The 21786-nt window shown below is 42.6% G+C and overlaps 1 protein-coding gene across 1 annotated transcript; it reads right to left on the bottom strand.

Annotated features, from left to right (window-relative positions):
• Positions 1-3005: 3005 nt before the first annotated feature.
• On the bottom strand, positions 3006-6605 carry LOC135207509 (immunoglobulin-binding protein 1-like). Its single transcript, XM_064239329.1, has 3 exons — positions 6474-6605; positions 4908-5021; positions 3006-3293 (listed from the first exon to the last, which is right to left on the bottom strand). The coding sequence occupies exons 1-3, from the start codon at positions 6563-6565 to the stop codon at positions 3083-3085; spliced, it is 417 nt and encodes a 138-aa protein (XP_064095399.1). The 5' UTR covers positions 6566-6605; the 3' UTR covers positions 3006-3082.
• Positions 6606-21786: the final 15181 nt, after the last annotated feature.

Here is a 21786-nt window from a genome sequence, read left to right as displayed (position 1 = left end):
ATGTCATATTCTGGTCAACTCTTAACCTCCTTTGATGCTAGTCTCATTATGTATCTCTTGTCATATTTGTGTTATGTTAATTCTCATTTTTTATACAAATTTATACAGATGTTCCCTTTCAAAACTGAAAAGTTTCCTTGAAGCACAACTGTGTATACTAGGCAAAACCTCTTGGTTGTGAGACATTATACAATCTAATGTTTGGTCAGACAAATTGATGCACTGCTGAGCAGTCCGATTTACCAAGCAAGCTCATTTGAAGAATTGAAAGCAGCTTGTTGACTTGTCAAGACATTTTATCCATGGTAGAAAATGGCTAGAACTTGGCTTGCATTGTTGTGCTTAAGTGATTTGTGTATTATTGGAAGCCAAAGCTTTTCGTGATATTAACCCTTAAACGCCGAATGGACGTATTAAACGTCGGGTCAAAATGTCTCCCGTATGCCGAATGGACGTACCATACGTCGACTCAAAAAATTTTTTTTTTTAAATTCGCGGAAAAATACTTATAGGCCTACCAGCCAAAAACTTTTGAATCACGCGCCATGGGGGATGCTGGGAGTTCATGGATCGAGGTGTTGTTTTGTTTACAATCGTTACGCAGGCGCGGAAGCGCAAGGATTTTCTTTCTTGCCGCACTAAAAAGTATCTGTGCAAATCTCGGAAATTAAAAATTTTGTCACTTTGACATAATTTTTGTACCATTTTAAATAGCCGTTACATGGAGTATTATAGGTATATGAAAATTTGCACATTTTATGTAGAATACAAACAAAAAAATTTCATGATTATAGCTTTTATCAGTTTTTGAGATATTTTTATATAAATAACGATAAGTGCCTTTCCAAATTTCAACCTTCGGTCAACTTTGACTCTACCGAATGGTAAAACAAAAAAACGCAATTGTAAGCTAAAACTCTTACATTTTAGTAATATTCAATCATTTACCTTGATTTTGCAACTAATTGAAAGTCTCTAGCACAATATTTCGATTTATGGTGAATTTATGAAAAAACTTTTTCCTTATGTCCGCGCGGTAACTCTTCCGAAAAAAATCATACATGCGATTGTGGTATGTTTGCACCATTTTAAATTAGCCGTTACATAAAGTTTTATATGGAAATGTGCGCAATTTCATGCACATACAACTTCAAAACAACCCATGGTTGTAGCTTTTATCAATTTTGAAATATTTTCATATTAATGTGACAAATTTTCAACCTTCGGTCAACTTTGACTCTACCGAAATGGTCGAAAAACGCAATTGTAAGCTAAAACGCTTATATTCTAGTAATATTCAAGCATTTACCTTCATTTTGCAACAAATTGGAAGTTTCTAGCACAATATTTCGATTTATGGTGAATTTATGAAAAAAATAAAATTTTCTTTACGTCCGCGTGGTAACTCTTCCGAAAAAATCATACATGCGATTGTGGTAATGTTTGCACCATTTTAAATTAGCCGATACATAAAGTTTTATATATGAAAATGTGCGCAATTTCATGTAGAATACAACAGAAAATAATTGAAGGTTGTAGCTTTTCTCATTTTTGAAATATTTGCATATAAATCACGATAAATAGAAAAAAAAAACCACGTCATTCCGGTCAACTTTGACTCTGCTGAAATGGTAGAAAAACGCAATTGTAAGCTAAAACTCCTAGAGTCTAGTAATATTCAGTCATTTATCTTCATCTTGAAACAAATTTGAAGTCTGTAGCACAATATTTAGATTTATGGTGAATTTAAAAAAAAAAAAAAATTTCTTCCCTCCGCGCGTGATTTTCCGCCACAAATCTCCGAAATTTGTACGCTCCATTCTCGGAATATTTGCTCCATTTCATATTAGGCATTTCATAGAGTTTTATATATGAAAATGTGCGCAATTTCATGTAGAATAAAACGAAAAATATTTGAAGGTTGTAGCTTTTCTTATTTCCGAAATAAATTGCATATATATATATATATATATATAAAAAAATAGACATTCGGTCAACTTAACTCGTCAGATATGGTCGAAAACTGCATTTGTAAGCTAATACTCTTACAGTATAGTAATATTCAATCATTTGTCTTCATTTTGAAAGAAATTGGAAGTCTCTAGGACAATATTTAGATTTATGGTGAATTTTTGAAAAAAATATTTTACGTCCACGCGTTATGAATTCATGCAATATTTTGTGATATATTTTCTCTGTGTTGCTTTTATCGTTTTACAATGTGTTATATATTACAACGAAAAAAATGTAACTTGTTACCTTTAACCATTTTGCACACAGCGCGATTTGAATACAATTATATATGAAATTTTGTTTTTGCGCTATCATATATCGCATTATTTATATATGATAATGATAATTTTTTTCAGTTTTGATGGTTGCATACTAAACTTTAGCCAATGACAAAAAAAGGAGCCAAAAATGAACTCTTAATCTTGAAAACTAAGCGCTCTGTGATTTTTTGAAAAAAATATTTTTTCCGCTTCCTCGCTCACTCTGAAACACCTCCGGCACACGGGAGACATTTTTTTTTTTACCGCTTCGGCGTTTAAGGGTTAAAGAAGTGAGGTGGGTAAATTTTCAAATAGTGTAGTTACCCTTTTGAGGAATATAGTCTAAGCCGCTGTTTCCAAGAATTAGATTAGGTGCAATATGGTTGGTTGCAGAATTTAGGTGAAAATTGAGATCTGAAGAGTGTAGAGGTCAACAAAAAGGAAATATGGGACAAAGGGCAGTATTCAGTACAATGTAGTGTGTTCTTTAGTGTTTACTGTTTTGCATTTTGTAAAAATAATTGTGGGTGAGTGAGTTTACTATATTTTCACAGAGTTAACTAACAGTCATACTGTGACCAGGGACCCATTATCATTATGTATTTATCTTTGCTGTTCCCATGAAAATAACAAGCTCACAGAACTAAATATACAGATTACACATTTTGATGAAGTATATGAATTTTTATATGCTGATGGGGGATAGGTAAAACTGTTACAAAAACTATTCCAAAAGCTATCCTACCCTTTATTTACCAGTTTCAAGGTGATAATCGATATACCAAAAAAATTATAAAAGAATTAGGAGTTTAACTTCTATTGTATGTATTGCCCCAGCCCCTTCTGTGGGTGTCACGCCACTCATCTCTCTCTCTTTCTCTGGCCAATTTTTCAGGATCATCTCTTTCTTCAGCCTCTTCCTTTTCAGCCTCCTCTTTTTCTTCTTCTTCCTTAATTTTTTCAGGATTTTGACTTGCACGATCTTGTAGTGATTTTTGTCTCTGACTGGGATCAGGAAACCTATAATAATTAAAAGTACCATTATTATTGTACAATATTTCATTGTGAAGATCATCTATGACAGGAAGCAATATTGCATTCAAATTCTGTGAAAAAAAAAAAAGTTGTACATCCAACAAGGAATTATAGGGTCAACTAAAGATGCAGTGTAGAACCAAGGCCAAGCCCAACTTTGGGAGCCATTAAACCTTTACAAATTCTAGCAACGGATTATATACTTTAGTAAAAACTTAGGAAAGGCACGATTGTTCCAGTGATTGAGGCCATCCTGGAAAAGGAGCTGAAGAGTGGCATGGCAGCACAAGAATCTAAGGCCCCGTCCACATGGTCGAGCTTTGCCCGTTGTGACGTCAGAAGCTCAGATACAGCGGTTAAAGTTCTGACTATTCCTGCTTCTGCATCACATCGAACACAATAGTTTCCAAAAAACTTCCCCCACTGAACCTAAGCTAGAAAACCTAATGTACAAAGCAGTGGCTGAAGGTGTGGATGAAACTTGCAGAAGTATGATTCCTCCAGGAGAAATTCACTGCTTTTGCTAGGACTAGAGAGCTTACGAGGCCATCTGACATTTTACAGAGCTTGAAAAATTACCAGCAGCTGGCTAAACTAACTGAACACAAGTGCAGGCGTTTTAGCCAGACTAAGCCTGAAGCGTGACATCTACTGTCTGTGCAACCAATGACCATTGCAGAAGACTGAATGGAGGAAGTTCAGCATTGATGATCCAAGAAATAAAAAATATAACCTATATCTGTAAACGTTGCAGATTTCCATGGAAAGAGAATATCCTTACTTGGGGCACTGCAGAAGGTTCGGTCTCAAGAAGCGAGACCCTGAACCAACTAAAACTAGAAAGTTGACGCAGGACCTCTGTAGAAGCTAGTTCCCCCTGATAGCTCAAACGGTAAATCTTGATAAGGCAGTCACCTTTCAAAGTAGGCCAAGAAGACTAGGGCCAGAAGCCAAAGCAGCAACAAATTTAGGACTGAAAATCAGTAGTATAAGAAAAAGCCTGTTAGGCTGGCTTCTCAACACAAGGCTGACAAGTATATAACAAAATCAAGGCAAAGTGGTATTTGATGTTAATACCCAGCAAATGTTGTGTCATGCATGAACTCTACAGACACAGACATGCATAACATTATTTCTAGTTAAAGCTCCTTAAAAAGGCTTAAAATAATGGTTGAGAGGAATGTTTCCCAACAATACTGATTACTACTACTATGAAACAAAACAACACTCCTATGATAAATGAAATAAGGAAACCTCCGAAGGAATAAGGACATACTATAGGATTACGATATAGCTAATATAAAGGAACTCCAAAGTATATATATGTAGATTAATGGATAAATAGTGCAACCAATCAAAAACTCAGTCTTTGTAAAAGATCAAATCAAAATGTGACTAATTACTAGAACAATGGAGAATTACACATCATTTACAGCAGTAGATTCAGAAATACCAGCTATAGCTATAATGCACATATATGTATGAACACAATATCTTCCTTTTATTTTCATCTTAATGCCCAAGAACTGCTCCAAAGGACCAATGGCATACAAAATCAACGCTCAAATAGTAATGTACAACCAAAGTAATTTAACTTACCAGCCATCTCTTACTCTCTGATCATAAAATTCTTCTATAGTGATAGTTGGCATACTTGGATAGCCTAATCCAAATACATTTTTCTGTGCAGCATCTCTTGTAATGAGGATGGGCCTGCAAGGAAAGATTGTAGTAATTTAAAAAAACCTAAATTAGGGTTTTCAATACAGTAGAATAAAGCACTTTAAAAAAAAAAAAAAAGCTAAAGAATAGGTGCAATGAAGTAATTGATATTTCTAAAAAATGTTTTGAAGTACGTAGCTCAAAGCATCAGTATCTATCACATAATAGCATCAAATAAGTTTTTCGCAAGTAGTTTGCTCAAATATTTAATAGTTTAACCAGACCAAGCCCAAATTTTCAACTCCATGAGGTTTGTCTAATGGGTTTAGTATCGGAGACATCTTATCTAATAAATTGCAATTTCTTGATCAAGCAATTAGATGAACAGAAGCACTGAAGATTCTAAAATGTCTGCTCTTCCACAACTGGCATGCCGGTCTGATTAATAACCCCCTACTCTAGGTACTGTGGGTTACTGAACTCAAAATGAGTGAAGTAGCCTGGGATTTTAAATAACCTCCAGAGAAGATAAAACTATGGTAAGTTCAATAAATAAGAGCACTCTATATGTGGAAAAAACAGGGAAATGATGGAAAACATAAACATTTGTGGTATGCAGGAGCCGCCACAAAATTTATCAGTAATAATACAGAGAAATATAAATTCTGGGGGAATGGTGGTAAGCTAGACAAAATGAAGTAGGCACAGTGGTCAAGGATGAAATGGCTCAACATGAGGTAATTTGCAGGAAAAGTACCATGTGAAGAGAAAGAGTTCCAGAAAGGCTGGCAAAGCTAGCGACATTACTATACAACACTAGATCTTGAATGAAGTTAGTGGCAAGTGTAATGGAATCTTCTTAGTTGAATGTTGGCGTCCATCAAGGCTGTTTATCGTAGTAACGAAAGAAACTATAAAGGCTTGCAAGGAGCTGATTTCTACAGAAAACTTAATACTAACAGCAGAATTCAAGGAAGAGGTAACAGAAATGTTGCAAATCAAAAGAAGAGGAGCAAGAAATGTTTTGATAGACGGAAGAGTGGAATGGAGAGGTTAGGACTGAAAATCAGTAGTATATGAAAATTAAGCTTACAGTAACTAGGAAGTAAAAGTAATGGTACAATCCGGAATACAGTGACTGGGAAGGAAGTAAAAGTACTACAGGTACAATCAGGAAAGTGGTTATATTAAACTTGTATTGGTTGATCAGAGCACCAAGGACTTTGCAGCAACATCCAGCACCAAGATATCCCTCTACAGCTACCGCCTGATAGATAAAAATGATCAAAGCTTAAAAAAAAAAAAAAACACATATGCCTTCCAATTATCCACTATAAGTAGAGCAATCACTTTTGGATAAATGGCAATATAATGACAATAGCGAATCAGAGAGATAGCAAGAAAGAATAAATTCTTACAGCATGCTTTTCAACTGACATAAAGAAACATGCCCTGGCACAAGAAAAAAAATCACCTAAAAGTCTCAAAATAGAAGTTACTTACTTTAAAGGTTTTGGCTTTGGTGGAGCTTCTTTTTCTGGATAGACTCCTTTCATTCTTAAAGCTGCCATATCTACTAACATTTTCTTCTCCATTTCAATACTTTCCAATTCTTCTAAGCTGGAAAATACAGCAAATATTACCATCAAGGAATGGTAAAAATGTTATGAGCTTTTCAATAGTGTGATGCACAACAGTTCCATATAATGTAGTTTAACAAGACTGATGAACATGTAGCACTGAATTTCATGTAAAATATATATTTTATGAAGTCCCAATTTCAATGTTAACTATGCTGAATTTAATTTATTATATGACAACTTACCAGTCATATATTAAATTTTTTCACCCAAGGTAATGTAGTATTTTCGTTGTCATCTTCTTCATTCAAACTAGGATTGGCAAGTACTTTTTTGAGTTCCATTAGTCTATCTCCAGTAGCTTTCTTCTCTTTAAACCTCCTAATTTTTACCTCTCGCTGTTTTGCCATCATCTGCAGTTCCTGTAAGCAATGAAAGTAATTCAAATTCATAGATTTGTTTGTACTATGGTGTTTTTACGTTGCATGGAACCAGTGGTTATTCAGCAACGGGACCAACGGCTTTACGTGACTTCCGAAACCAAGTCGAGAGTGAACTTCTATCACCTAGAAATACACATCTCTCACTCCCTCAATGGAATGGCCGAGAATCAAAAACCCCCGCGACCACTGAAGTGGGACGCAAACACCATACCAACCATGCCACTGAGGTGTGCCTCAAATTCATAGAGACAATAAAAAGTAAACCACAACATGGATCCCAAACAATACAATATCAGGAACAAAACACATACTCACAACTTCCAAGATATATGTTTATTCTCAAAACTAAGTTGTAAGTAAACTTTGCCGTATATCTGGCTTTAAAAATATATCACATTTTCAAGAAATTTAATCATGTACATAGCATATTTCAGAACCCACACTGACAACTTGCAAAATGACCGAATGCATGACAAAAATGAATACAAAATTAATGTTAATGCTAAAAAGTTAAGATACTGCATACCAACATTCAGAAAGATACACACACATACACACATATAATATATATATATATATGTGTGTGTGTGTGTGTGTGTGTGTGTGTGTGTGTGTGTGTGTGTGTGTGTGTGGTGTGTGTGTGTGTGTGTGTCAATGTTGGTATGCAGTATCTTAACTTTTTAGCATTGACATTAATTTTGTATCATTTTTGTAAGAAGGAAGCAAAAGGCTAACATCACAGCCATTACAGTGGACCACCCCCATATTCACACTCTCAAGAATTGTGGACTCTCCCATTTACGGATTTTTCTGTGGAACCTATCTAAAAATATTCGCGGATGTGAATTTTTTCGTTCAGCAATATTCTGTATTTTCATATCATTTACTGTATGATATGTGACATTAAATATTATAATAATAATATTAAATCATACGGGTACTTACTGGTGAGGAATGTTAATTATAGATGATGATATTGATATTAGTTGTGCAGTCTGATGAAATGACAATGAAGATAGACTGCACAACAAAGTAGAAGAGGAATTACATCTCTGAGGGTGCCTCTTCACCTTCTTCAGGAGGTGCCTTGTCAAGGATTTCGATAGGCTGCGTAATATGGAGGTATGTACTTGCACATTCTCACGAAGGTGTTATGATAGGGCTTCACTAGTTCACTAACAGTATTGATAAAATTTGTGGCCCTTTCTTCATTCTTATCCCATGTCTTGACCATTGTCTGTATCTGCCTAACTTCCCTAATCATATTATGCAGACCACAAAATCTTCAAAGTCCTGGTCCCTTGGTAGGCTGATGGTAAAGAGGGCGGTGAGTTCTTCTCCAAGAATGACCTCCTTGAGTATTTACCGTTTATACTCGTTCTCAATGCAGGTGACTGTACTTTAAGTCGCATGGTAATAGCCTACTACTTCTCCATGACTTTTGCCCTCTCTTAACATAACAATCATGTCTATTTTTTCCTCATGTCACTAACTGTAAGGGCCTTTGACACTTAGGCTTTTCGTAAGCAGCCTTAGGAGAAGCAGAATGTTTAGAGGACATTTTATAGAATATTCTTAGTCCATAGTATACGTATACCGTATCTGGGCATACTGTACATTTTATGAAATGTTTTGTTTTGATGATTTCTAAATATAGTACATACATACATAAAGTGTTTTAGTAAGATACTATAAGTATGCAGAGTATATCTAAAATACGTCAGACAACGGGAATAGCAGGGTACGTGTTTACGTCTGCAGTACGCATAATTTTCATGCACATGTACTAAGTATATTTTTGTGACTGAATACATTTTTTATGATGAAAATTTTTTTTATTAATTTTCAAATACTACAGTCCTGTAAAACATTAATGTAAACACAGCAAAAGTTCAATAACATAATTTGTTTTTCTTAAAAGATGCTTCACCCAACCCAACTTTCCACAGATAAACAAATCTTATGACGCCGTGATAAGATTTAGAGCAGTGCCCAGACGAAATGATACTCGACATTATTATCTGTCGTCTGCAAAACAGCCAATCCAGGATCAGCATTCAATTTCCTTGGCGCTCATTGGCTGTACACTTGGCGTTAATTTGTTGAAACCCGATTCCTATCTCGTGAATTGTGGGTATTGCGCATCTCTCCTCCATCAGCCTCACTGCATACAAAGCTACTGATAGACACGGACGTAATCGCAAAGATGATATTGTTATGATACAATAAAGTTTATACATACTTACCTGGCCAGATATATATACATAGCTATTGACTCCGTCTTCCCGACAGAAATTCGAATTTCGCTGCACGCCCTACAGGTAGGTCAGGTGATCTACTTGTCTGCTGCTGGTGGCAGGAATAGGAACCATTCCCGTTTTCTATCAGATTTTCTCTTCCACTTGTCTCCTGAGGGGAGGTTGGGTGGGCGATTAATTGTATATATCTGCCAGTAAGTATAAAACTTTATTGTATCATAACAATATCATTTTTATACATTCAACTTACCTTTCAGATATATACATAGCTGATTCCACCATTGGAGGAGAGTAAGAGACAGCTAATTACTGAATAGACACGTAACCAACATACGTTGTAGGTAATAAATAAATAAAACCTTGGTTTCCTATGTGTTTAGACGAAGGGTTGACTTTCTAGCTATTGCTAGGAGTCTGCTTCGTCTCAAGAGCCTAAGCGAGGATGTGACCTATTGCTAAGAGTTCTTGTAGATCTGTCATGGGGTCTTATCCACTTACTCGACAGAATCTAATGTCTTTTGTCAATGGGGGTCTTATTCCACTTACTTCGACAGAATCTAATGGTCTTTTGTCATGGGTCTTATCCACTTACATGACAATACACCTATGCCTAGTGGCATAATTAAGGAGCACAACACCGAACCCGATCACCTGATCCTAACATGAGGGTTTGTGCTTATTCAAAAAGAGTTATCCCCAAACTCCTTTCAAACAACCCAAAGAAAAAACACTATGTTAAAATAAAATTTAACTCACTAGTTAAGGATCAGTGTCGGCTCCCATCCCAGCAACGTATCTGTAGACACGTATAAACCAAGAGAGAAGGATCTCTCGTAGGTCAACTTGACCTCCTTCATGTAATGGGAAGTCAACACAGAGTTGCATCTCCCGTGACAGCTAATATGTCCTCATGACATATTGTTATGAAAGAACAAGGATTTATAAAAGCTCGCACTTCATGCACTTTAATTCTCACAAAGTGAAGGAATCATCAGTTACTCACGAAGTGCTTTAGTGATCACACTTGTTTCAAAGAAGACCAGGGCTTTCTTTGAAATGGATCTGTTCTGGATAGAGCCTGGCTGGTGCCTTCGCGCCTGGCTGGCGCCTCCCGCGTGGGTGGCGTCTCGTGCCTGGCTGACGCCTCTCGCCTGGCTGGCGCATTGCGCCTGCCTGTCCCTTGCGCCTAGCTGGCGCCTCGCGCTTGACGCCTGGTTGGCACCTAGCGCCTGTAAGGCGCTTTTCGCCTGACTCCTGGCTGGCGCCTTGCGCCTGGAAGTAGCTTTGCGCCTGGCTCCAGACTGGCTCTTTTGGTGTCCTGGAGCCTGGCTGGCTCCTCCCCACTTGCTTGACTTCGAGGCTTGGTGAGTCTCGAGGATGTCTGGTGATGTCCACAATCGGACGCTCTTATCTGTCCGATTTGTTCGCCTCTAGCGCACCTGCGCTAGGTTGGAGACCCTCTTTCTTCTCTCAGACAATGACAGTGTTCCTTGGAACTGTCTGCCTCTGGCGTTTTTACGCCTGTTTTGGCATTTGGCGCCTAGTTGGCGCTACATTGTCCGAAAGTCCTGAACATCCACAATAGTTTATCAGGAGACTGGAGAAGGGGTGGAAGAAATTCTTCCACTTTGAGCTTTTGGCCTCTCCGGCAGGGGGAGGTGATTGTAGGTTCAGCTACATCCATTAGACGATAGGAATATCTACAGTACGAGAGATAAGAGTCTTCCTCAGGAGGGGATCCTTCCTGAGTACTTCTGTTGCTAACGAGATCTCTTCTTACATGTTGATGAGGTTCCTTGTTGCGGAATCTTCCTATCCTTGTCCGAAGGAATGGGTAAGGAGTTTGGAAGTCGAAGGAGATTCCGAGCTGCAAATTGGGTATGGACTCCTGATTTCTAGCTCTTTATTGTATCCCTCTGAATACCTTCTGGGAAGCATTTCGACGCCCTCATCGCATCCCAAAGACTCTGTAGGCAAACGTTTAAACCATTATCTGTAGATGAAAACGTAAGTACCCTGCCTGGATGACGGAAACCTCTATCTGAAAGCGTTGAGTCAGGAATAGAGGGTTTTAGTTCTCTTACTAGCCATACTATGCTGGCAAGAACCCATAGCCGAGTATCCCTAGAGTGATGCGAGACTCCAATGCACAAAAAATTCACTTGTCTTCTTGGTCGTTTAGGACCAAGAGAAACAAAGAATTACCTCATAAAATCCCCCAAAGAAGTTTAACGAGGAGCAGTTCCATCTTGTCGGAACACAGAATCTGAGGTCCAAAAGAGGATGATTTATAATCCCCTTAATAGTAATGAACTAGGAGAAGGAGGGGTGTGCAGGACTCAAGAGACTCTCCGAATTCATGCAATAAAAGGGTGCTAAGGTCTTGTAATCTGAAAGACCTGCACCCTCATTGACTTCCTAGTCTGAGATATCTTTGTCCCATAATGTTGGGAGAAGAATGAATCACCTGAGGAGAGCGCCTCTCTTCACAAGGTGAAGGGCTTTAAGCAGTAACATCCCCATCCTGACAAGGTTACGTTCACATGTGCGACATCTTGAGTACCTGGCAGGCGAAGGTTGATCCTGCAAAAAACGTCTCTCCAAATCAAACCATCCTGACGAGATGAAGACGCTTATGCGACCCTAGAGTCCCTGTCAATGAGAAGTTTGTTCTTGCTAGAAACTTCCCACAATCTCAGTCCATCTGACACGGGCAACGGCCGCCTGTGCAACAACTTGTGTCCCTGTCAGGAAACAACTGATCTTGTGACAAATCTCAAAGAGGAGACTCTTGGTGAATTCTATCTCCAAACACGAAGCTGGAGATCCTGGAGCCTGGCTGTCGCCTGGCTGGCGCCTGGCGCCCTTCCGGCGCCTGGTTAGAGCCTTGTCCGTGTTCATCCACTTGATATCCTACTCATGTCGTATTGGGGTATCGTATAAGATCCCGAAGATCTTAATTCTCTGCTATCTCTAATTCTCCTTGTAGAGACAGAGTATAGCCTTTTACTGCGTTATTGATAGCAGATATATACAAAGGTGATTCTTCCCTCTGAAAGGGAAGAAAAACCCCCCATGTGGTTCACAGAGGTATCAGAAGAGGACAGTTTCCCCATTCCATCTAGCACGATCTGCAGCAATTCTATGTCTTTACCATGACTCTTGTCTTTTACCTTGAAAAACTCCTCTCATTCATGTCTACTTCTGGTCAGTCTGCACGCAGACCGACTCAGAGTGGAGAGGTTTTTCAGGTCTATTTATAATAGATTCTGATAGAATCTCCAGATACTCTGAAAAGCCTTATGAAACATGCTGTGAGAAGAACATGACTTCTGTGAATCCAACCTCTCTAAGGCCAAAATGAGGCATTCATCCTCTCTTCCTTTGATGCCCATTTATCTCATATCTGTTAAGAATTTATAACTAGGGAAAAAAGACTAAAGTTTATTCCCCTTTTTTAAATTAAAGATGGCGTATATTGCTACCTCTCTTGGTTCGAGGAAAAGGAAGCAGTCTATAGGAAGCCTGTTCATCTTCTACCTTGCGAAGAGATCTATGAAGAAGATTTTCCGCAGGTTCTCACAACTCTTTCCAATAAATGTTAGACATACGTTAACAGTTATTATCTTCGATCGAGAAGGTTCTCACGGACATGCAAAATCTTGCATCGAACCTCTTAAGGATCGTTACGTTCCGTGTCTGTTTTCCAAATAGGTTCTCTTTTGTTAACGCGAACAGGGCAAAAAAGAGATTCTTGATGCTCTTTGCGATATGAGAGAGTCGTGGAATTGGCCTAGGTGATTAAAATAAATCATTTCATCGTTCCTTGTAAGCGACCCCTTTCCGATTAAATGGGTAACGAAATCAGGAACGAATCTTGCCGTTACCGAGCCTGCTGTCCGAGAGGCTACTGGACTCTTAGGTTAATAACTCGCTAAAACGAGAAAATATCTTGGATGGCGCTTCTGACGCTTTGCGCCAGGCTGGCGCTTCCTTCTAATTCTTTTTAGGTTATGTGCCAGACATCTGTGCCTTTTATGGTACCCGACATCCTTTCACATGTTAATTCCATTCTTAGTAGGAAAAAACTTTTATATACGTAGTATAGTCCATTCAGGGAAACAACTTCTGCCACTAAGAGAATGTTTCCCATCCGACTCATCCATCTTCTCTTGAGCAATATCCGATTCTAAAAAGGTTGTGTGCGTTTCTCGAAAGGATGAGAGAATTATATTATATCGTGCTCTGCTGTATTAGAATCTTTATAATATTGTCACATTGTGGTAAACAGCATTAATCTAGGAAACCTTTGTAAGGATACTAGGAATCTGTAGTTAACCTCGGTATGTGCAATAAGACTTGACCATACCGTAGTCTTAAAGTGAATTCTCTACTACATTCATCTTCTCACTAAGCATGTACTCTAATAAGCCATGCTTTCGTAGCATGAGAGCATTATATAATATAGTGTTCCGCTGCGTTAGAATCCTTTAATAATGTTACCTACAGTAAACAGCATTGAAAGGTTGAAAGGTTGTAATACCTTTCTTATTGAAAGCTTCTTAGCAAAAGGCAGACAATATTTTATTAATGTTTGCTTAACTATCCCCTCAATCCGAGGCTAAGACCGCAATTGTAGGGGGAGAGATACGGTTAGTTATTCCATCCCACAAGAGAGAGAGATGTAACCGACTGCTCATGACCGCGAACTAGATGGTACTGCGTTGGTCTAAGCGATAGCAGTCTCCGTTAGCCGTCTGGCCTTACTCTTCCAGAGTTGCCAGCTACTCCATTCAATAAAGGAATCTTATAAAATTATTATCGAACTTCGGGAAGTTCTTATTAATGCATATTTTAAGCGAAACAAGACTTCGATAACTCTAGAAGCTAAGTAGGTGTTGTCTTAACAATCCCTTTAAGCGTAGTCCTTCCTAGGAATTCCTGGAAGGATACTGGTAATCGAGTTGCTCAGCAAAGAAGTAACTACGGTATGTGCTTATGATTTGACCGTATCGTATTCTCATACTGCAGATACTCTACTACCTCTTGTTTCCCTGCCGAGCAGATAGAGAAAGGAAAAATTTTTACTATCTTTCGTTCTTTTCGTTAATAGAATGATAGAAAGAGTATATATATCTCCTTAAGGAAGGAAGTTAATCCAGGAACTCTTTAAATCTTCGTGATTTCCTCATAAATTGCGGAAGAGACAGAATTCCTGTTCATCTCTAGGGTTTACGGAAGGAAGTAGATATTTCCTATCCACCATCTACCCAAACAAAGTCGATGAGATTCTTATTAAGAAAACTCCCAAAGCTCTTGCCTCTTCATAACGAGGGAAGAGCATGAATGAAGGAGAGAGTCCGCATTGAGATTAACTGCCAAACCAAACAGGAGTCTTCTGATAATGAAAAATGGGTTCTCTTAGTATCAGAATCCTTCTGACAAAAGCGACGGCCGCCTGTGCGACATCTTGCACCTTTGCCAGGGGAAAGTTGCTCAAGTTAAAACTCAAAGAGGAGCCTCGCGACTGACCTCTCTCTCATAAGAAGATTTGAAATATTCTGTCGCCTGGCGCCTGGCTCCTTGCGCCCTAGCGCCTGGATAGTTTCGAGCGCACTGGAATGTTCCGCACGCTAGAAAGGAGACTCGCTCCTGGAACGTTCCGCTTGCGTGGAAGGTCCCGTGCGCCCTGATAGTTTCCGAGCGCCTACTAGACTCCTTTTAGAAGGAGCCTCTTGCCCGGAAACGTTCAATGGAAGGATCGTTCTGATTGCCACTCTACTATAAGGCTCCTTGCTCTAGCTGTCTGTTGCGCCAGGCTGGCGCTTCGTCTCTTTGAAGGCGCCTTGCGCCAAGAAAAATTTTCTGGAATGCGGCTCGCGCTCAGTTGCTGGAACGCGGGCTCGCGTTTGGTTGTAGGAACGCGGCTCGCGCTAGTCTGTTGGAACGCGGCTCGTGCTAGTCTGTTGGAACGCGGCTCCGCTGCTGGCTGTTGGAACGTGGCTCGCGCTTGCTTGCTGGAACACGGCTTCCTGGCTGGCTCTCGCTCAGTGTTCTCTTAGTTTTCAGAGAACGCACTAGATCGTCCGAACTCCAAACATGTACATTCTTCGTCTTTTCGGATGTAAGATGAAGAAACGGAAGAAGAGACGCACTTTTTTAAGGATGCCTTTTCAATGGCTATCCTTGGCAGTCCTGGGATGCTCTACAGAACCTGCCGAGGGGACGCCTGACCGTGGGGATTCTCTGAAACCTCCTTACGGCTTTCGACATTCTTCTCCTCTGGCTTGGGAGCTTGAAAGAGTCTAGGCCTGAGAGCGAGACAGAGCTGATCAGACGCACCCTCCACTGCAATGGGGTGGGACACTAGTAATCACTTCTTACCTTTTAATAGCTCGCATTTTGAGCCACAATCCTTGTCTTCAAATTGCATTATGAATTTGAAGTTTCTGCGAAGTAAGAAGGTGATGAGGATGCAACACTACTAGTACTGTTAATACTCTAACTGCTCGTTAGTACGAGTATCCAAAAAACTTTTAAAAGAAACAAAAGTATCTAGTTACATGCTTTACTGACTTCCTAAAGTAGGAAGTCAGTTTATTTCCTCAATCAATTCTAACACTTATTACACGTATTAATGAATAAATATTAATATCTCCCTTTCTTGCAAACTATGTGAGTGTCTACCGACAATTCGGTAGTTACCGTTATATATTCTTCTAATTTTTTCGAGCCAAATTCATTAAAAAGTTAATAAAAAGCGTATGCCGAGCCAAAGACCCAGTACTTCCCTGCAAAAGACAGCCCAGAAGATCAATGGCGATGAAACACGAAAATCAAGTCAGGAGGTACCGCAAATGTATGTTTACAATATGGCCGACAGAGAAAATCTGATAGAAAAACAGGAATGGTTCCTATTCCTGCCACCCAGCGACAGGCAGGTAGATCACCTGACCTACCTGTAGCGCATGCCGCGAAATGACAATTTGTCGAAAATTGCATTTTTCCTAACATACTACAAACCTGAGGTCCTTTAACAATAGGAAGTAGCTAGCGGCAGCTGGAAACGGTCGTAAGCTTCGAACAAGGGTGGGGAGAATGGTAGTTAACTGCTTGTCCGACAGCTGGGAGGTAACAAATCACTTTTGCTTTTGGCCCATGCAAAATACGCAGAGTGAGGGTGGCATGAGGAGGGACTATATGTAAAGGACCTCAGGTTTGTATAGTTAGGAAAAATGCAATTTTCGACAAATTGTCATTTGTTCCGATACGTAATACAAACCATCGGTCCTTTAACAATAGGAAGACTCACTTCTTGGTGGGAGGAATCTGAGTCTTTTGATGAACAGACTGGTGTTCGTCCATCCCTGGAATGCCTCCCTGGTCGTAAAGAGGCGAGGGAGGGATCCAAGCCTCTGTCCGATTGATCGGGGTGTGCACCGCAGGATCAATGGTCAGACCTCTGGGCCGAGTACTAAGAGAGAGGCAAGCGTATCTCTTCGTACCAGCAAGCAAGAACTTGTTCCGTTTGCAAGAGGCAACATAAAGTATGGGTTGTCTCAAGCTGGCATCCACTTCCTCCCCCTTGTTGGAGGAAGTGGTGGATATACGCTCCTATCCCTAGTGAAAGGGATAGGATGGGGCTCTGTTGAGTAGCTCACCTGCATCTTGTCCTTATCCAGCAGGGTGACTGACCGTGTCCCTCTAACCACGAGGTAGAGGGGAAAAAAGATGGGAAGAGGAGCCAGTCACACTCTCATTCACTCATCCATTCTTATGGTCACACCAGGACTCGATGCTGTTCAGCCTGCGAGGGTCTGGGTTCGCTACACAACGTGTTGAGCAGCCACCACGGGTCCCAAGGAAAAAGATCCAAGGACCTGTGGGCAATATCCCGAACGGTAGAAGGAAGGGCATGTGGTCTGGTTGACCAGACCCCTGCCTTCAGTACCTGCGCCACGGAAAAGTTCTTGCGGACAAGGCAGCATCTCCTTCGCATCGAAGGCGGTGAAGTCCATTAGGGAGGGGATGTGAACGACTCGAACCAATCGTCAGGGACCGAAAGGGTTCTGAGTCTTCCGCTACGAAGTTCGGTACGAAATCGAGCGTCACGGATCCCCATCCCCTGGATGCTTGACTTCGCAGGAGAAGTCATGCAGTTCCTCAGAGGAAAAGAAGGAAACAGTCGCATGACCTATCCCTCTTCTCTACTTCGGTGATGTCCAGTACCCATACTGGTCTGTCCGTTTGCCACGAAGTCTCTCGCATCCTCCTCTCCCCATGCAGCGAAGTTCTCGGTAGTGGATAGGACACCGACACTCCATGGTGGGTGTCAATGGTATGGGTACTGTGACAAGCTATTAAACGAAGTAATGATTGCTCGTAACAACCGAACTAAGTCAACAGCGTAGTTCGTAACTGACTCGGCGCTCTGACAGCTGCCGACTGACTGCGTTCGGTAGGAGGCAAGTTGTCAAAGCATCCGAGTAAGTCACGTGACCTTCGCCTTTAAAGGGTTATGCCGGAGACCAAACAAATAATGTATTTGTTTGTCACCAATGCCGGACAGCGAGGGTGATGATTCTCTTAAGGCATGTGCCCAACAGGCGAAAGTCAATTGCCTTCTAGAGACCGAGGTCCCTGAAGGTAAAACATCTCATGGTTGTTGAATCTCAGCTAAGGAGAAACAACACTATGTACCGTTGAAGACGAAGGTAGATATTGAATGCAACTACGTCTTCACAGATGAATCGAGAGAAGGATTCTCAAGATTCATAACCTGTGCTTACAAATGACTGAAAACGCTAACCGCTATTTCATTGCTGTCCGGTGAGAAGTCGTAGTTGCAATGAAAGCGGGGCGTTCTTCAGTAATGAAAACACAGGGGAAAGCCGCCTGAAGAACTGCTTCTCATGGGCTGAACATTTGGAAGTAGAGCTGTCAGGTCGGAGAGTAGGCGATGTCTTCTGACACATCTCGTAATTCGGTTTGAACAATGAACAATTGTACACCTACGAATAAGAGATATTTTGAAGACAAACTCAGATGTCTGCAAAATCATTCGCATTATCGCAGTGCGATGCAGCGGGACTTGTACAGACTTCTGTTACCGTGCGGTAAACAGAAAGAGAAAGAGTCCAAGAGATATCTCTGTTGAAAATTCTCGCAATGTCGAAGGCGATGGAATCTAGCGTCACAGCAGTAGATGGTCCTTCATTATTGCGAGAATCCCCGTTAATCAGAGACCTAAGTCCATTGATTGTTGGGCAGAGATACGGTTTCGGTAGTCAATCAAAGCAGGGCAGAGAGAGACATACATGACCGTGCATATCGGAGGCCCAGCTGATACTGAGCTGCTATCCGGCAGTTCAATACGCAGTAATTGAGCCTGAGCTCTCGCTGACTCGTCATCCTGAGTTGCCAGGTAATCCATTATTCCACGAAGGAATGCGTTCGGCTAGAACTACCGAGCATAAAAGATATGCTCGAGCAATTATTTAGGCGAAACGAATTTCGTAAATATAAAAGTTGAAATGGTGTTGTCGTGACAAAACATAAGTATATAAAATTGAAACTGAGAACTCCTGGGAGGTTGCAGGCAACCCCGAGTTGCAGTTCAATTAGAATACTTCTCTTATAAGTCGCAATCCGTAGATTAACTAGGATAGCGCCTACCCCTCGGACAATTCAACTGCTTAGTAGAATCATGTCGCGAGGTTAATATACGTAGTATATTTGTAGGATCTGAAACACGATCTCCATCCTAAATTCTTTCCTTCAAGAAAACAAAATAAGGATGGAGATCGACCACCTTCGATCTCTATCAAAGAGAGTGAAGGAGAAGTCTTCCTCGAAGGAAGCTTCAATGGATGAACAGAATACTAAGACGATAGTTTCAAGCCAAACTGGATATTCCCGTCCGATCTTCTCTAGTCCAGGTTAGTCGCCTACTGTGAGATAGTTTCTTCGCAGCAGTCTTCTTCCCAATGCTAGAAATTCAGGAATTCGAGCATAGGCGAGGTTCCCGATTATCGTGTAATCGGGGATTCTCGTCGCTCACTTTGGACCGTGGTCTCTGCGTAGTGTTTGGAGATCATAAAACTCGAACACTGAATGCGTTAGAAATTCCGTAGAATTCTAAGCAGTCTGCGAAATCCCCACCGAATTCGTCAAACGATATCGGCTGGTGGTCCTCTCGATTCCGTAGAAATCGAGAATGGGGCAGGATTCCTCCTCAATGACCGGGGCTTACGTCAGGTAGGACCCGAAGGTCCTCCCGGTAGCGCAGTCCCGAACGTGGGATCCTACAGAGAAATCTCTGTAGGATCCCTCCCCTTTCCCTCGTAACCGTAAGGAGAGAGGGAATGGGGGAGGAATTGGATACTCGCTCGCCTTCCCAGTGGAACTAGCAGTTGGAGAAGAGTAGGAACAGCCATCGCCTTGCGGCGATGCCTCTCAGAGTCTGGGACAAAACTATCGTCAGGAGAAAACGCTTTTCCCGCGGAGGGTTACGAATTCCTCACTGTAGGTAAGGGTCTGCCGCCACTGTGAACGTCGTCTGGGTGGGGCTGATCGACACCTGACAGGAGAGAGCCGATACCGTCCTCCGACTCATTCCAGTCCTCGTCGAGGTTGAAACCTCTCAGGAGGACCGAAGGAGTATTCAAATACGGTGTCCGAAGACACGTAGAAAAGCCGCTGTCGCAGTAGAGGAGAGGTGGAAGTAGCTTGATCGACCGGCCGGAACAGAACTGAGAGAGCCTTCTTGTCCGGAGACGAGAGACTCTGGTTCGAGACAGAATCGGCAAGTTCCGATCGCGGCCAGACCCACCGTCGGTTTGGGTTCCCTCTCGGGCCCCAAAACGACTCGAGCAGAGACGTGGGCTCTGCTGGTGGGAGCGGCAATCCTTCCGCAAGGTCATTATGCTGACGAATCAGCTTAATGACTTCTGCAAATTCCTCTGTATATCGGGAGTAACCGTGTCTTGCGGAGTAGGACCGTCCAGTCCCTCCAACAAGAACAGATCCCGAGATACTCCTCCTTCAGAAGGAGGAACAGCGGCAGACCCCTGACGGTCGCCTCCAGCTACTTGCGCGTATGTCCTGGTCGGTCCTAGAACCGTGCCTGGTCCATACGGCGTCATAGCGTGATCGCGAGCGGCGCACCTCTCGCGATCACTCATAGGGGTACCTCGCTCCTCCCGGTGTAGCCCGAGGAGGTTGAAGGTACGGAGAGGCAGACCTGACGCTCCCCCCTAGCTCGCTGGCAGGACCAGCGTGCTTGGAGGGCTGCTGCTGATCGTCCACGCCCAGTGGCGATCGAGCAGCAGGCCTAGCCTTGCTGCTCGCCTGGGGCGAGAGGCTCGGCTGAGAACGTCGACGCTGATCTCTAGCGTCAGGCGAGCTGTTGCTGGTTACCGTCCTCCGGCCCGGTTCCCGATTGGGAGCGGGCGTCAGGTGACCTGCTAGGCTCGTTGTCGCGGTGAGACCGGCGAAGGCGAGCGTGCCTCCGTCGCGCGTCGAGCCGCTGGTACCAGCCGTGGCTGTACCGACGACCGCAGTGGGGGGAACCCCTTCCCCTCGCCTCAACCCGTGGATGGTCAGCGACCGTCACGTCCAACAACCCGAGCAGCCAGCTGGTCGGCTGCGAGAGCGTCATGGCTAGCGAGAGTCGTCTGCCACGACACTCGCCAGTCTTCTGCTCCGCGCTTCGGTCTTGGCGGCGAGCGAGCTCGAGTGTCAAGACTTTGGCTGGACGGTCTCCCGCCCGCGGGAGACCGTCCACTCGTACTTCTCGCTAACGAGAAGCCGAGGCGGATCCTGGTTTAGCGGCGAACCGCTAGAACCAGGCGAGGAAGTGCCAGCCGAAGCTGGTACTCCTCTGGTCCCCGTCTTCTTCTCCTTGGTAGAAGAAAAGACGGGCCCTGTTTCCCGAGGGAGCAGGAGGACCAGCAGAAGAGCTCCGAATCGCCGGAGCGAGACGGGCCCTTAGAAAGGTCCCGAAGGAGCCTTCTTAGGGGGGAAAACCCGGGTTACCAGCTGGTCGCTGCAAGAGCGGCCGCTGGCCTGGCAAGAGTCACCTGAGCGTCTCTCACCAGCCTTCTGCTCCGTGCCGCGTCTTGGCGCCGAGCGAACTCTGGCGCCGAAACTTGGCTGCACGGTCTCCCGAGGGAGAACGTACACTCGGGGGGATCGCTCGCGAACGAGAGACCGAGCCGGACCTGGCGTAGCGGCATCGCCGCTAGCACCAGGCGAGGAAGTACCAGAGCTAACCGATACTCCTCTGGTCCCCGTCTATCTCTTCCTTACGGAAGGGGAGACGGGCCCCGCTCCCGAAGGAGCAGGAGGACCAGCAGAAGGACCCCCCGTCCCACCGGGGTGGGACGGGCCCTTAGAAGTTCCCGAAGGAGACTTCTTAGGGGGGAAGGCAGCCTTCTTCTTCTTCGGCTTATGGGCCTTAGAAGTCGAAGGGGAAGAGGCAGCAGCAGACGATGAAGACGAAGATGACAGCTTCCTCTCTCCTCTTCCTCGTCAG

The sequence above is a fragment of the Macrobrachium nipponense genome, chromosome 32 (genome assembly GCF_015104395.2).
Source record: "Macrobrachium nipponense isolate FS-2020 chromosome 32, ASM1510439v2, whole genome shotgun sequence".
Taxonomy (NCBI): Eukaryota; Metazoa; Arthropoda; class Malacostraca; order Decapoda; family Palaemonidae; genus Macrobrachium; species Macrobrachium nipponense.
This window is presented reverse-complemented; position numbering and strand designations above follow the sequence as displayed.

What these genes read in the sequence shown, in the direction of transcription:
- LOC135207509 (XM_064239329.1), bottom strand. Translation starts at nt 6,565, where the DNA reads ATGGAGAAGAAAATGTTAGTAGATATGGCAGCTTTAAGAATGAAAGGA. An exon ending in CCAAAGCCAAAACCTTTAAA is followed by an intron (nt 5,022 to 6,473) that starts GTAAGTAACTTC and finishes CTTTCCTTGCAG; the next exon opens with GCCCATCCTCATTACAAGAG. An exon ending in CAGAGAGTAAGAGATGGCTG is followed by an intron (nt 3,294 to 4,907) that starts GTAAGTTAAATT and finishes TAATTATTATAG; the next exon opens with GTTTCCTGATCCCAGTCAGA.